The 13,326-nt window shown below is 33.2% G+C and overlaps 1 protein-coding gene across 6 annotated transcripts in view; it reads right to left on the reverse strand.

Moving 5' to 3' along the window:
- Positions 1-4,468: 4,468 nt before the first annotated feature.
- The window catches only part of ZDHHC21 (zinc finger DHHC-type palmitoyltransferase 21), a 75,619-nt gene continuing 66,761 nt past the window's right edge, over positions 4,469-13,326 (reverse strand). For 3 of the 6 annotated variants that reach the window (XM_070375910.1, XM_070375909.1, XM_070375911.1), the window contains one exon: positions 4,469-13,211. In XM_070375910.1, coding sequence (XP_070232011.1) covers positions 13,079-13,211 — 133 coding nt within the window. In that variant the 3' untranslated portion in view covers positions 4,469-13,078. The remainder of the gene's footprint in view (positions 13,212-13,326) is intronic. The other 3 variants (XM_070375908.1, XM_070375906.1, XM_070375907.1) reach the window with 1 other exon arrangement.

Consider the following 13,326-nt stretch of genomic DNA (forward strand, 5'->3'; position numbering starts at 1 on the left):
ATTGTCACCCTACTTATGTAACTTACATGCAGAGTACATCATGAGAAACGCTGGGATGGAAGAAGCACAAGCTGGAATCAAGATTGTCGGGAGAAATATCAATAACCTCAGATATGCAGATGACACCACCCTTATGGCAGAAAGTGAAGAGGAACTCAAAAGCCTCTTGATGAAAGTGAAAGAGGAGACTGAAAAAGTTGGCTTAAAGCTCAACATTCAGAAAACTTAAGATCATGGCATCTGGTCCCATCACTTCATGGCAAATAGATGGGGAAACAGTGGAAACAGTGTCAGACTTTATTTTTGGGGGCTCCAAAATCACTGCAGATGGTGACTGCAGCCATGAAATTAAAAGACATTTACTCCTTGGAAGGAAAGTTTTGACCAACCTAGATAGCATATTCAAAAGCAGAAACATTACTTTGCCAACAAAGGTCCATCTAGTCAAGGCTATGGTTTTTCCTGTGGTCATGTATGGATGTGAGAGTTGGACTGTGAAGAAAGCTGAGCACCAAAGAATTGATGCTTTTGAACTGTGGTATTAGAGAAGACTCTCGAGAGTCCCTTGGACTGCAAGGAGATCCAAGCATTCCATTCTGAAGGAAATCAGTCCTGGGTGCTCATTGGAAGGACTGATGCTAAAGCTGAAACTCCAGTACTTTGGCAACCTCATGCGAAGAGTTGACTCATTGGAAAAGACTCTGATGCTGGGAGGGATTGGGGGCAGGAGGAGAAGGGGACGACAGAGGATGGCATCACCAACTCGATGGACATGAGTTTGAGTGAACTCTGGGAGTTGGTGATGGACAGGGAGGCCTGCCATGCTGTGATTCATGAGGTTGCAAAGAATTGGACAGGACTGACCGACTGAACCGAACTGAAGCTACTGTCAGTAGGTGCCTCTGGGGAACACAGTAGAAGTGGGGATTTTTCACATTTTGTTCTAAATGGTGTTAAGTGCTTGGAGAAAAAAAATAGCAGGAACAAAAGATAAATGCTGGTACCAAAACTGAAAAAGACACATGTACCCCAATGCTCATTGCAGCACTATTTACAAAAGCTAGAACACGGACGCAACCTAGCTGTCCATCAACACATGAACAGATAAAGAAGCTGTGGTACATAAATGTAAGAAACGCATGTGAGTCAGTTCTAATGAAGTGGACAAACCTAGAGCCTATTATTCAGAGTGAAGTAAGTCAGAAAGAGAAATATAAATATCAAATACTGATGCATAAATATGGAGTCTAGAAAGATTGTACTGATGAATTTATTTTCAGGGCAGCAATGGAGAAATAGACATAGAGAACAGACTTATGGACATGGGGGGAGGGGAGGAGGGTGAGGGTGAGATATATGGAGAGAGTAACATGGAAACTTACAACACCATATGTAAAGTAGCCAATGGGAATTTGCTGTATCACTCAGAGAAGTCAAACAGGGGCTCTGTGACAATCTAGAAGGGTGGGGAGGGAGATGGAAGGGAGGTTCAGGAGGGAGGGGACATGGGTTCACGTATGGCTGATTCTTGTTGAGGTACGACAGAAAACCACAAAATTCTGTAAAGCAAATACCCTTCAATTAAAAAAAAAAAAAAAAAAAAAAAAAAAAAAAAAGAAATGCTAGTGAGGAGGTTTATTAATCAAAATATATTTCTCATCTTTACACACATGAAATTACAAGAACATCTTTGGAAATAATACATGCCAAATTTAGAATAGTGTTTACTTCAATGGAGGGAAAAGGGGAAAATCCTCTAAGAGTTTTAAAGCCAGGAGATGTGGATACCTGAGGCCCTCTTAGAGATTATCTACCACAGAGATCACCCAAATTACTGAAATTATTTTCAAATATCAAAAAATACATACAGAAAATGAATGGCAAAAATTATAGCACTTTGTATGGATTGGTATTTTCCATATTGTGGGTAGGTTTTCCATATTGAGAAGATTTGAAATACTTTGAAACACTTAAGAACTCTCTAAATCAGACATCAAGTTATAGTGTAATAGACCACCCCAAATTTTTGATATTTCTTATTTTTAGCTACCATTAAAACATGAATCTATTAAATGGAATGAGGGTTATTTGGCCCAACTGCTACACAGCTTACATAATTTATAGAATGAAATTTATTAACTTGATGGTCATTCCTTATTCATCAAGATTACTCACCCATAGTTTCAAGGCTGAACTATAAAAACTCCACATTGTAATAGATCCTCAATCATTCAACGTATGCCAAGAACCAGCACTAGCTAGAGGGCCCACTTGTAGTTACAAAAATAATAAATTTCAGTATTAAGAAGGCTAAGTTTCACCTGAACCATTCCACAGTTTACTACTAACAACACACATAAGCACTTACGCACAGCACCATCTGAATGTTTGGATTTGCATAATCCAAGTTTCTCTATTTCTTGAATTATTCTGGCTTTTTTACATGCAAAACACATTACTATTTGGGTGTTTGATCTTTAAGCAGAGGCACGTTTTTGTTTGGAGAAAAGGACTAATTTGAAAAATACTAGGCAACCAGAGGACATATAAAGAATGTGCTGTGACTGATACAAGTATTTTTTTAAGTAAGCTTAGATGTATTTTTTTTCCAAAGCAACACACATCCTCTATCCTTCCTCGGTCCTGTTTGCTCAGCTGGATGTCCACAGGGTCCAATTTTCCCTCCAATTGCCCTTGCACGCTAATATAATTGCTGCTCATATGGGTAATTGGTCAGCCTAGAGCAGCATTTGTATGCATTTGTTCACTTACAGTATCTGGCAGCTTCTCAAATGATTTTGCAGTATTATAATACTGTCATGTGTTTTTAGTTTTTGTCTCTTTATAACTAGCTAAATAGAGGTGAATCCTTAAGAATGCTATATTTTAAGTGTTTCAAAAGCAGGCATATAGAAATACAAATTCTCTTTTTAAGCAGCTCATGTTCCTTTTCACTTATGAAATGAAGAGTAAATGAACTGGAGTCTCAAATGGATAATGTTCTGTCTTACCTCCCCTCATTGCTTTCCTCCCTGTGTATGTGTGCTCAGTTGCTTCAGTCACGTCCGATTCCACAACCCTATGTACAAAAGCCTGCTAGGCTCTTCTGTCCATGGGATTTTCCAGGCAAGAAAACTGGAGTGGATAGCCATGCCCTTCTCCAGGGGATCTTAAATTAAGTAGATTCAAACAAACTTCAGCTTAAAAAAGAAAATGACAAGCCAGTTTCACTTAATATGCCCTTGATGAATCAGTAAAAATAATAATTTTACTAAATCTCAGCCTTTGAGTACATTTTCAATAATTTCTTTGACAGCATAGGAAGTAAACACGAGGCACTCTACCTGTATTCCCAAGTATGACTCTTCATTCTGGAGGGAAAAAAGCACTGGTGTAACTTTTGAGTTGCAAGCTGAACTAACCACATTTTTCATGGATAGCATTTTTTACTTGAAAGAATAACTGGCAAACTTTCATTTTTCAGACAAGGATATATGGCAAATATTTTCTCAAGATGAGTGAAGTGAACCTGCCACATTAAGGGAAATCACTGAATCTGTGGTTACCAATAATAAAACTCAAGTTTTCACATGAAAATTAGGATTTTACCAAATGTAATGCATGAGCTGAACAGTGTTCTAATACTTACTTTTCCTGAACAAGATCAGTGGTGATATTAGTTTTAAATTTTAATTTAATCTAATTTTTATTTTTATAGAATGAACGTGTCAACACTTGAAAGATCTGTGTTACTCCAGTAGCTTCTAAATGACTAATGAACGATGTCACAGAATCATGTATGGGTTAAGAGAACTTTCCAAAGTGAAAAAGAGACCAGTGGCTTTTAATGTAACAGAGTTGGAAAAGTCCTTGGTATTGTTTCTGGCTCTACAATGTAACTAAACTTTAAGGAACAATAACTTGTTAAGATTTTTATATTATCAAAGAAGAATATACACAGACAATTGAAAAGACTATTAAAATATTATTCCTTGTTCCAATTCCATTACTTGAATGAGATGAGATTTTTCCAGATACTTCAGCCAAAATAACAATGCAATGGATTGAGTGTTCTATGAAGATCCAACTTTCTTTTTTAAAGCCAGATATTAGAGCTTTGAAAAAAAATTTAGAATCATGACTCTCTAAGTAAAAATCATTATTTACGTTAACAAGCAATAGGTTTATTATATGTTTAAATGAATAAATAAGCATTTAAAATACTTCTCAGTTTTAATTTCTAATATAGTCAATATTGATAAAGACATTCTATATAAGCAAAGACTCTTTGGGGCATGTAATAATTTTTATGAAAATAAAGAAGTTCTGAGACCAAAAACTTGAGAATTACAATTTATCATCACTGAGAAAGCACAATTATTGTATACGCTGCTTAGAATCAGAGCAAAGGAAACTGAAGAAGGAACAAGAGTAAAGTTTTACAATCCTTTAAGACTTGTCAGCAGGCAACAATTTGCTTTGAATTACCAACGCAGCAAAGTTTATAGTCTGACCTGAAATCCTACTAACTTATTTATCTATTAATTCAAAGTATTTATCAAATTATTTTTCTGGTAATGAAAATTTAAGAAGGGGTTTTAAAAATAAGAGTTAAGCCCCTATCTTTCAATCTCAGGGCAGTTTCTTCTACTTCTTTCTTCCTAACACACACTGATTTGTGTTTTCAGATGATATTTTTGACCCATTTATACTCATTAATATGTCTCTGTTCTGATTTCTTGCATATACATGTAAAGTAACTAGTCGAGACTTAGGAAGGTATTTTTAGAACATAACTAGGTAAGAGCAGAAGCTCTAAGTAATACCCCTAGAAAATAAACAATGCCTAGACATATACTCTCTGCATTTTACCTTACATAGACTACTCCACAAAGAGAAAATATTTCCATAAAATAATGTCTGACACAATAAATGCTAAAGGGATGACTGAATATAGTCAGCTAGGTCATCTCTACACAAATATGCCTAACTAGAAATACTCTGTCAATTTCAACTCCACTGTGTATACTGAGTTTTTCTTGAATATGTAAACAATTCTGAGATTATGAAAGAACAAAATCCTAAGGGTACTAAGTACGAATAATTATCCAAATTATATAAAGCTAAACAAAGTGGCCAGTCATACTGAGAGTCCTAAATTCTAGAATTTGGGTTTATTTTAATAAATACAGAGGTGTGAAAGAAAAATAGTCCTATGTTTTTAAAAAATATTTATTTAAAAATAAGATATCTAAAAATACAGTACATAATACATTTTGAGAGAAGTAAAAACTTCACAATTGAAATTAAAAAACAATCTGCAAAGAAAATAGAAATATTACATGAATAAAACTAAGTAAAATAAATTAAAAACAAAACAAAACATCGTTCTTAAGGTAGATAGATACATGGTTTGTTTTCCATTCAAAAACCAGTGTAGACTTTTCAACAAGTGTATCTCGGATACATGGCTCCCACTTATCATTTTCCTCCCTCTTCTCAATCTAGTTTCATATCCCTCAACAATATTTTCTTTATTACCTTTAGCACAAGAAACGTCAGTGACAATTTTTCTTTAAATGCTGTTAGGGGAACTGACAAGGTAACACAGCGGACATGCAGCAAAATAACACTCAGATTTAAAGAGATGCACTGAATGTAAAAATGCCCAACAAATTTAAGAACAGAATCTTCACATGGCACTTGGAACATACCACTATCAAAATAAAAGTCTTTTATTTTAAGGAGGATATGATATTAAACATCACGAGGTTGACACAAAATTTTAAGAGCCTCAAAATATCACAAATTTTGCCTATTCATTAAACTTGCCAGTCACATTTTAAAAGACTAATTCTAGGGACACAAAGCCCATACAAGCAAGATCATCTACACTCAGTTCCTGCAAAAGTCTATTTTATTCCCTCAGGTTAAACTTACAACTCACTTGCCTGAGTATCTCCAGTTGTAGAGAAAATTCTTCCTATGATATCATTTAGTCACTTTATTCTACCTATGCTAAAGCAGACATTTCTTTTTAATACTCTAGAGGACAACAGTTGTGAATCTTCTACTACCCAATAACTTAAATAAATGACTGCATTTAGCCACATTAAATTAAGTAACACATAAACAATCTGAGTAACTCAGAACTGATACTGCAGCAACAAGATCTGGAAAATATATTTGGATAATTAGAGACAATGTTGTTTCTTCCCAGTTTGCGTTTAAATTTTGTCTTTCCCCCTAATAATATATACATCTGTATTTCAATATATCATTCACGTGATCCTAAGTCACATTTCACATTAGTTTTAGGCATGATTTTTTTCCATTCAGAATTCACTGCAAAACCATATATTATATCTACATTCAAAGACAGAACGATTTTAGTTGATTGAAAACTATGCGGAACATTCTCAAATGTGATTGTCTACTTTCCTAATACACACACTCAGTTATCTTCTTGCCAGAATTTTTAATCAATTCAGCTACATTTTTTAGGGACATTAAATGAATGCTTTCAAGGTTTGTGGGGAAAAGAACAGGGAAATAGGATAGTAAACATAACAGTATTACATTTGGACGATTACAACTACTTCTAAAGGATGTTGTCTTTCATTTTTTACAAAATGAATCACTAAGCAGAATTAGTTTTTAAAATACTCCTAACTATAACTTACGTGAAGTGAGTAACAACATCTAGGTTTTTTGGGGGGACGTAAAGTTCAATTTCTTATTAGTTTTGTTTAAATCAAAGTTTTGCATTTCCTCTTAGAGAAGCATATGTGTGTGTGCGTGCATGTGGTGTGTGTGTACACACATATACATGTGTATATTTTACCATTTCCTTTAATTTTATCTTTATTTGCAAAATAGAAAAATGGCAATATCATTCTTTAATACCACTAATACACACACAGAGATGCAGAAACCTTCATCTGTTATCAGAATGGGCCCTTAACTTTTCCTTTTAGCATTTTGCTTCAGAATTTATTAAAAGGGCCCAACAAGCCATACAGTTCATTTGTAGGACTAGTAGAGTTCTTATTATTTCTCATTTATTCCTGCAGATTAAGACAAAAAAAAATCTTGTGAAAAGTGTTTTAATTAACTTCTGTAAGTTCAACCTACCATACTACATTTTAAAGTGGCCAATCTGTATGAAAATACAAAATTAAATGTCATACTAATCTTCCTAACTAAAAAACAGAAAGTCCAAATGAGAGACATTTAAAGCCAAATAAATTGAGGCAGTAGTGTGCAAAAACTAACATCTATTAATCAGAATTGTTCTTAGTAACATCAAATTCTCCTTTATAAACACAAGGATGTGAGAAGAAAACCCTCAGGGAACTGAAAAGAAAATTAACTCTTTGGTACGGGAGTTAAAAATGTCACTCAAGGCTAAAGTGAGTAGCACCAGGATGTTTTAGTTATTGAGGTTGTAAAACACTAACTTCAGGCACCAGTAGTGCAAATACCACCCAACACATACTGGCAAGAATGAGCTTGCAATATGCAGGCAAGCTTTCCCTTTAGTTAACAGCCTACGCAATTAAACCCTGTACTTAGTCAACAGACAAGCAAAGCCACAAAAAGAAACACACCTTTTGTTGCTACTGTTTTGTCCACATCTCTGTTTATATATAAAGCTATCAACACCAAAAAGATCAGAGCACTGCACGACTGTGGTAGGCACCGTATTACATGTTGCAGGAATTCACAATACCAATAGCTATGGAGACCCTCAAGATCTCAAAATATCTGAAGTAGTCCAAACTTTAAAGTGAAAAATCACCCTTCATATACAAACAGTTGATTTTCTCTCTGTTGACAAATTCTACTTTAATACATGGTATCCTTTCTCCATAATAGGAGACCTATAATAAGGTCCTAGTTTTTTCAGTCAAACTTTAGGCAACCTATTCACTTCTCCTTGGCATTAAATAGCTATACTACCACATAATTCTTGGAACTTCCTGACGGCAGACACTATACGATTATGATGTTTAAAATTAAAAAGAATTTCTCAAAGGCATCTGACTAGCTGACAAGAATCAGCAATATAAACTCCTTAGGTAAAATAACTCAAACTAAATGCTTACATGCATTAACAACTCTTACAGTAAAACGGTATCAACAAGAGATAAGGCTAAAGTGATTGTAGCAGGGAAATTCTGTGTCCAGTAAACCCTGCTGTTAAGATGCTGATTATACATAGTCTGTCTAGCCCTCTCTCTCTCTCATTATGGTCCTCTACTCTCTTTATCCAGTTTTGGCTACTCACTCCTCATTTATACCTGTACTCTATGGTAGTAAAAGGAAAAAGGAAATAATATAGCAAAAAAAAAAAAAAGATAATGGAAAATACCGAAAATACTAACAACATAAGAATAAAGATCACTATTATTTCTGTTTCAAATTAGCATAGCAGGCAGCATACTATAACATCTGAAGAACAGACAAAAATGCACTAAATTTAGTTGTTAAAAATTGCACAATGATAATGAAAGGAGACATAAGAGAAAACTTTCCTGAAGTTAAACCATCACCATCCCAAACACAGAAGAAATGTTAAATACTGACTGATATACAGAACAACAGCATTGGTTCACAATACTTCAAGCAAGTTGGTTCTATTACTTTTTCATGTTCTACTGAAGAATATTCTAGGATTCAATTGAGAATGGCTAAATTCAGAGTTCAATGAATTTAGTGATTTACAGAGAAATTCAGAGGATTCTTAGGATCTAAAGTAATAAATGTGGACATTAAATACTACATTCATTCATTTATTAGTTATATGGCTACTAACACTAGCAAGTAGAACATACTAAATGTGTATGACTTACTAACTACATTTGCTAATACTTATTTTTTTAAAGCAACAGTAGGAGAATTGGGTAAAAAAATCTCATATCTAATAATAAATTATTTAATGTTTATAAGTATAAACTGTACCAAATAAATTCTAGATATATCTACATATATAGAGGTCATGTCAAAAACTTATTTAATAAAGCAGCAATAGTTTAGTAAACTTGAGTTAAGTAGTCTACTCATACAGGAAGCACTAAGGGAAGTAGACAGTAGAGAAATGTCCAGGGAAAGACTAGCAGCTCTGTTAATATTAATGCTTTTGTAAACTACAGCTGCATACATTGTGATTTTATACCAACATAAGTGCGAATATTCAAACCACTCCATTATCTAACACATAGAAGGCTACATGCTTAAAAATCAAAATTACTTCATACGTCTTGGGTGGAGGTGTTCTCCTAACTCAAGTCTTCATGATTAGCATCAAAACACCCTTTGGGGTGAAACATACCTTCAATTTATTATTTGTACAAAAGTGGCCTGAAAAAGCCTGATGAAGAATAGTTAAAATTAGCCACGATCCTAGAGAAAAATACCCCTAAGCTTTAGCAAACAATCACTAATGCCCATTCTGACAGAAATTTTAACTTAGCTGTTATACTAAACTTTACCTATGCTTATGTTTTCTATTTCTATTATTTAAAACTATGTTTTCTTCTGCTTAAAGAGATTAATATATTACTATTTTAAATATACCTATTTCTTAAGTTAACCACAAATATTTTTAATACAATTCTTAAGCAAAATAGTTATTTTTCTTACAATGGAACATCAGCTGATTTAATATTTTTAAAATTTTGAACTCAGTCAATTTTTGCCCACAATCTTGAGCCTATAAAATATTTTTGTTTGCATAAATAAATAGCAACAAACATAACTGTTCAAGAGATGTAAGTTCTAACAATCACTTAAAAATCTTTCATTTCCAGAAGCCCAATTAAGAACATCCTTTAACATACATTTCACTTAAAATGAAATGGAATGTTTATAAGGAAATACTTCATTCAATATATAGATTACATCAATAATCTCACTGCTCATAATTATTTTCTAATGTTCAACATCATTAGTTATTTTCATGGTTATCCAGAATACGTAATAAATCGGCTACTAAAGGTACAGTTCTAACTCACAGTAGGATAATTAAAAGGAATGAAGAAAATTATAGAAAGAATTAGTAATCTCACTATTTTAATGCAATTGAATCAGTAAAAAAACAAAGTCATTCCAAAACTGGGATTAAAAACTAAATGTATTTTTTTATATATTCAGTAAAACACACTAGATGCTTGCTTGCTATAAACTACAATAAATTTTTTTGTAGTAAATTGGTAATTTTAAGGTAATGGTTTTTTCAATTCTAAGGTTTAATATGCCAAAATAAGGTTCAAAATAAAATTCATGAAATGGTTTCATATGTATTTATCCTCATCTGATATAAATCTGACAGTAAAAAAAATACAATATGAATACACATAAATGAAGAAAAGAGGTCATACCTGGATGAACTAGACATCAAAATCATAAATAGGAACACATTCATTTTCATAAACCCTTATATTTTTTACACAGACTTCCCTTAAATTTGTACCTTTGAAATGTTCAGAATTTGACTATACAATTCACTTGTGGGGCAATAAATCTCTAAAGCCAGTATAATTACATCAATTAGCCAAAAGAGGGCGCAGAGAGAACACTAGAGTTTATGCACTCCCTAGGAAAGTGCCAGGTGGCTTCTCTCACGTGGTCTACCAAGAATCACAAAACCCAGTCATGTGTGCTAACTTGAAAACACTTAAAGTTACAGCATAAGTATATACAGCTATACTTTATATAGATTCTTATATAAATATATTGATATGTAGCATTTCTGCCATTCAAAGAAAAATAAATATATGCCTTGCCTAGTGTATTAGTTTGCATTTCAGTAACTTAGAAGAATCAGCTACAATGGGATCAGGATCAGGGAAAGTAAAGAGAAAGAAGCAAAAAGAATGTGCCCTATAATTGGGAAAGCTAAGAAAGCCAGAAACAGAGACCCTTAGAGTAGGAAAGAGACCACCTCTGGTTCTCATCACTGAGGCAGAGGTTGGCACTGACCTCCCCAGTACCTTTCAAGGTAGCTACTGCTACTACATGAAGTATAAATACATCCAAAAAGCTCTTTAGGAGTCCTCACTTGGCTACGCTGTTTTCTCAGGGTCCTCATTTGAAAGGAATGTACACAGCATAAGGCATTTGACTGATATCTATCTACATTATCTATACTCCTTATAACTTCTGTCACCAGGCCAAATTTGGTCAATATGTTAGCTTGCACAAAACCCTACCCATTTATTTGCCTGGCATGAATATACTAATTTTGTGGTTCATTAAGCTCTATAAATATATTTCTTATATTAAATTTACTATGCAACTTATCAGCACCAATAAATATTTTTATCTGCCACGTCTAAGTTTTTAAATAATAAAGCATTGTAATCAGAACATGAGAGACTTGGCACTTAAATCTCTGAGAAGACCTTATTCTATCACTTTAGAAGACTATTTACAGTTTCTAAAAACTAAACACAGCAGAGTTAACTAGCTGACAATGGTTAACCTTCTGTTCCATGATTTCTCAGGTATGACTCCTTACTATCAAAATTAACTAAAAAGAAAATATTGCTATGCTCCAAGAACACTAGACACCCCTTCAATCTTCTCTTCAAGAGAAAGACTGAGTACATAATTTCTTTAGAAAAGATATATGGATTTTGCAGTATTCTAATGGAAAAAAAATTTTAACTGAATTTTTTTTCAAAATATACTAAATATTTTTTTCACACAAATGTTCTTTACTTTCCAAGAGACCATCACTATCAGCAATTCAAATTTTTATAAGGCTAATCATGAATACAGATCACTATATTTTCTTTTTTTTTGTGGTGGATTCATTTTGATATTTGGCAAAACTAATACAATTATGTAAAGTTTAAAAATAAAATAAAATTATATTTTCTTATTTTAAGGTCATTTCCTAACATTAGCTACAACGAAAGGTCTCTCCATCCAGATTACATAAGGGCAATTAAAATTTAATTTTAATTTGGGTGATTACAGGTACACAAAAGTTACTTACTTTTACTAGTAACTTTCTATAAATAAAGTTTCAATATTAGTTGGCCAATATTTATTACATAAAAATCTTAAAGGTGTCATTTTAGATCTAATAGGTACAAGTATAAAGTATACATTTTTTTCAAAAGCACAATACTCCTCTTTATACTATACATACATATTATCTAGTTTACTAGCATTTAAAAAACATAACACATTCTAATATAACTACACGAAAAAAGGTATCAGTGGAATTATTGCAAATTCTTTACCCTTTTGCTCATCAAAATCTTAGGGTAAAATAGGAACATGTCTCTTTAGTCAAAAATTCTTCCTTGGAGCAAACATCTCAACAAAAACCAATAATTACAACAGCAGAGGGAGAAAAAATGGGAAAGTTAATGTGGAAAAAAATTAATTTTTACTTTGAAATAAGGTAGGTAGTTGGTATTTTACTTTAGTGGTGTTTTTATTTAGTTTTTGGTGAAGAGAAAAAAAATCAAAAAGCTACTTCTAAGAAAACAGTCCTTTTTTTGTGCTGCTGCTTTTGGTTTTTGTTGCTGTTCAATCTTATATGCTGCATTTTAAAAAAATCTTGCAGCACATATAAAAGGGAGTATATCATATTTTAAACTGTATTTGAAAAAGAAAATTTACATAAAAGGTACATCAACTTTTGTAAAATTTGAAGAATTAAATTCAGATTTGGTTAGTACTGCTTAAGAGTAAAAATTTTAAATAAACATCTGAAGTTTCCCATAAATTGAAATCTTTAACACTGTTAGTACTAAAAGAAATTATGTACAATTATTTCATCCCAATCAGTGCCTTTTGAGTTTAATAACAAAAGCATTTAAAGAAATCCCTGTGGAAAGCTAATTTGAAAGTAAACATGCTTTAAAACTTAAATATAGATCTTTTATTAGTCCCACAACAGGATCAAGATCACTATTAAAATAAAGCCTGGGGCACATTATGATGCTTAAGATTGGTGGGTGGATTTTAATTGACTTGAAGACTGTCATAGTTCTATTATCAGAAAACCTGTAACGCATTTCCAGCATGGAGGACCCATCTGTGCCCACCATCCATCTGTTTAGACGTGATTGGCAAAGTGGTAGGGAACTCGCAGTGGTTGCCTCCGCCTGAAAGGAATAAACCACAGGATCTTCCAACGAGTGCCAAAAACTTCTGAGAAGGTCTGCTGCCATGGCTTTCGGGGCCTCGATCTACAGAAGACAGCATTATTAGTGAAAGACAGCACTCCCATGGTGCACTTCAGTCAGCTAAAACAATACAGGTTGGCTGGGGATCCATTACTGGACTCTGATGAATTGTGTCCCA

The sequence above is a fragment of the Bos mutus genome, chromosome 8 (assembly GCF_027580195.1).
Source record: "Bos mutus isolate GX-2022 chromosome 8, NWIPB_WYAK_1.1, whole genome shotgun sequence".
NCBI lineage: Eukaryota > Metazoa > Chordata > Mammalia > Artiodactyla > Bovidae > Bos > Bos mutus.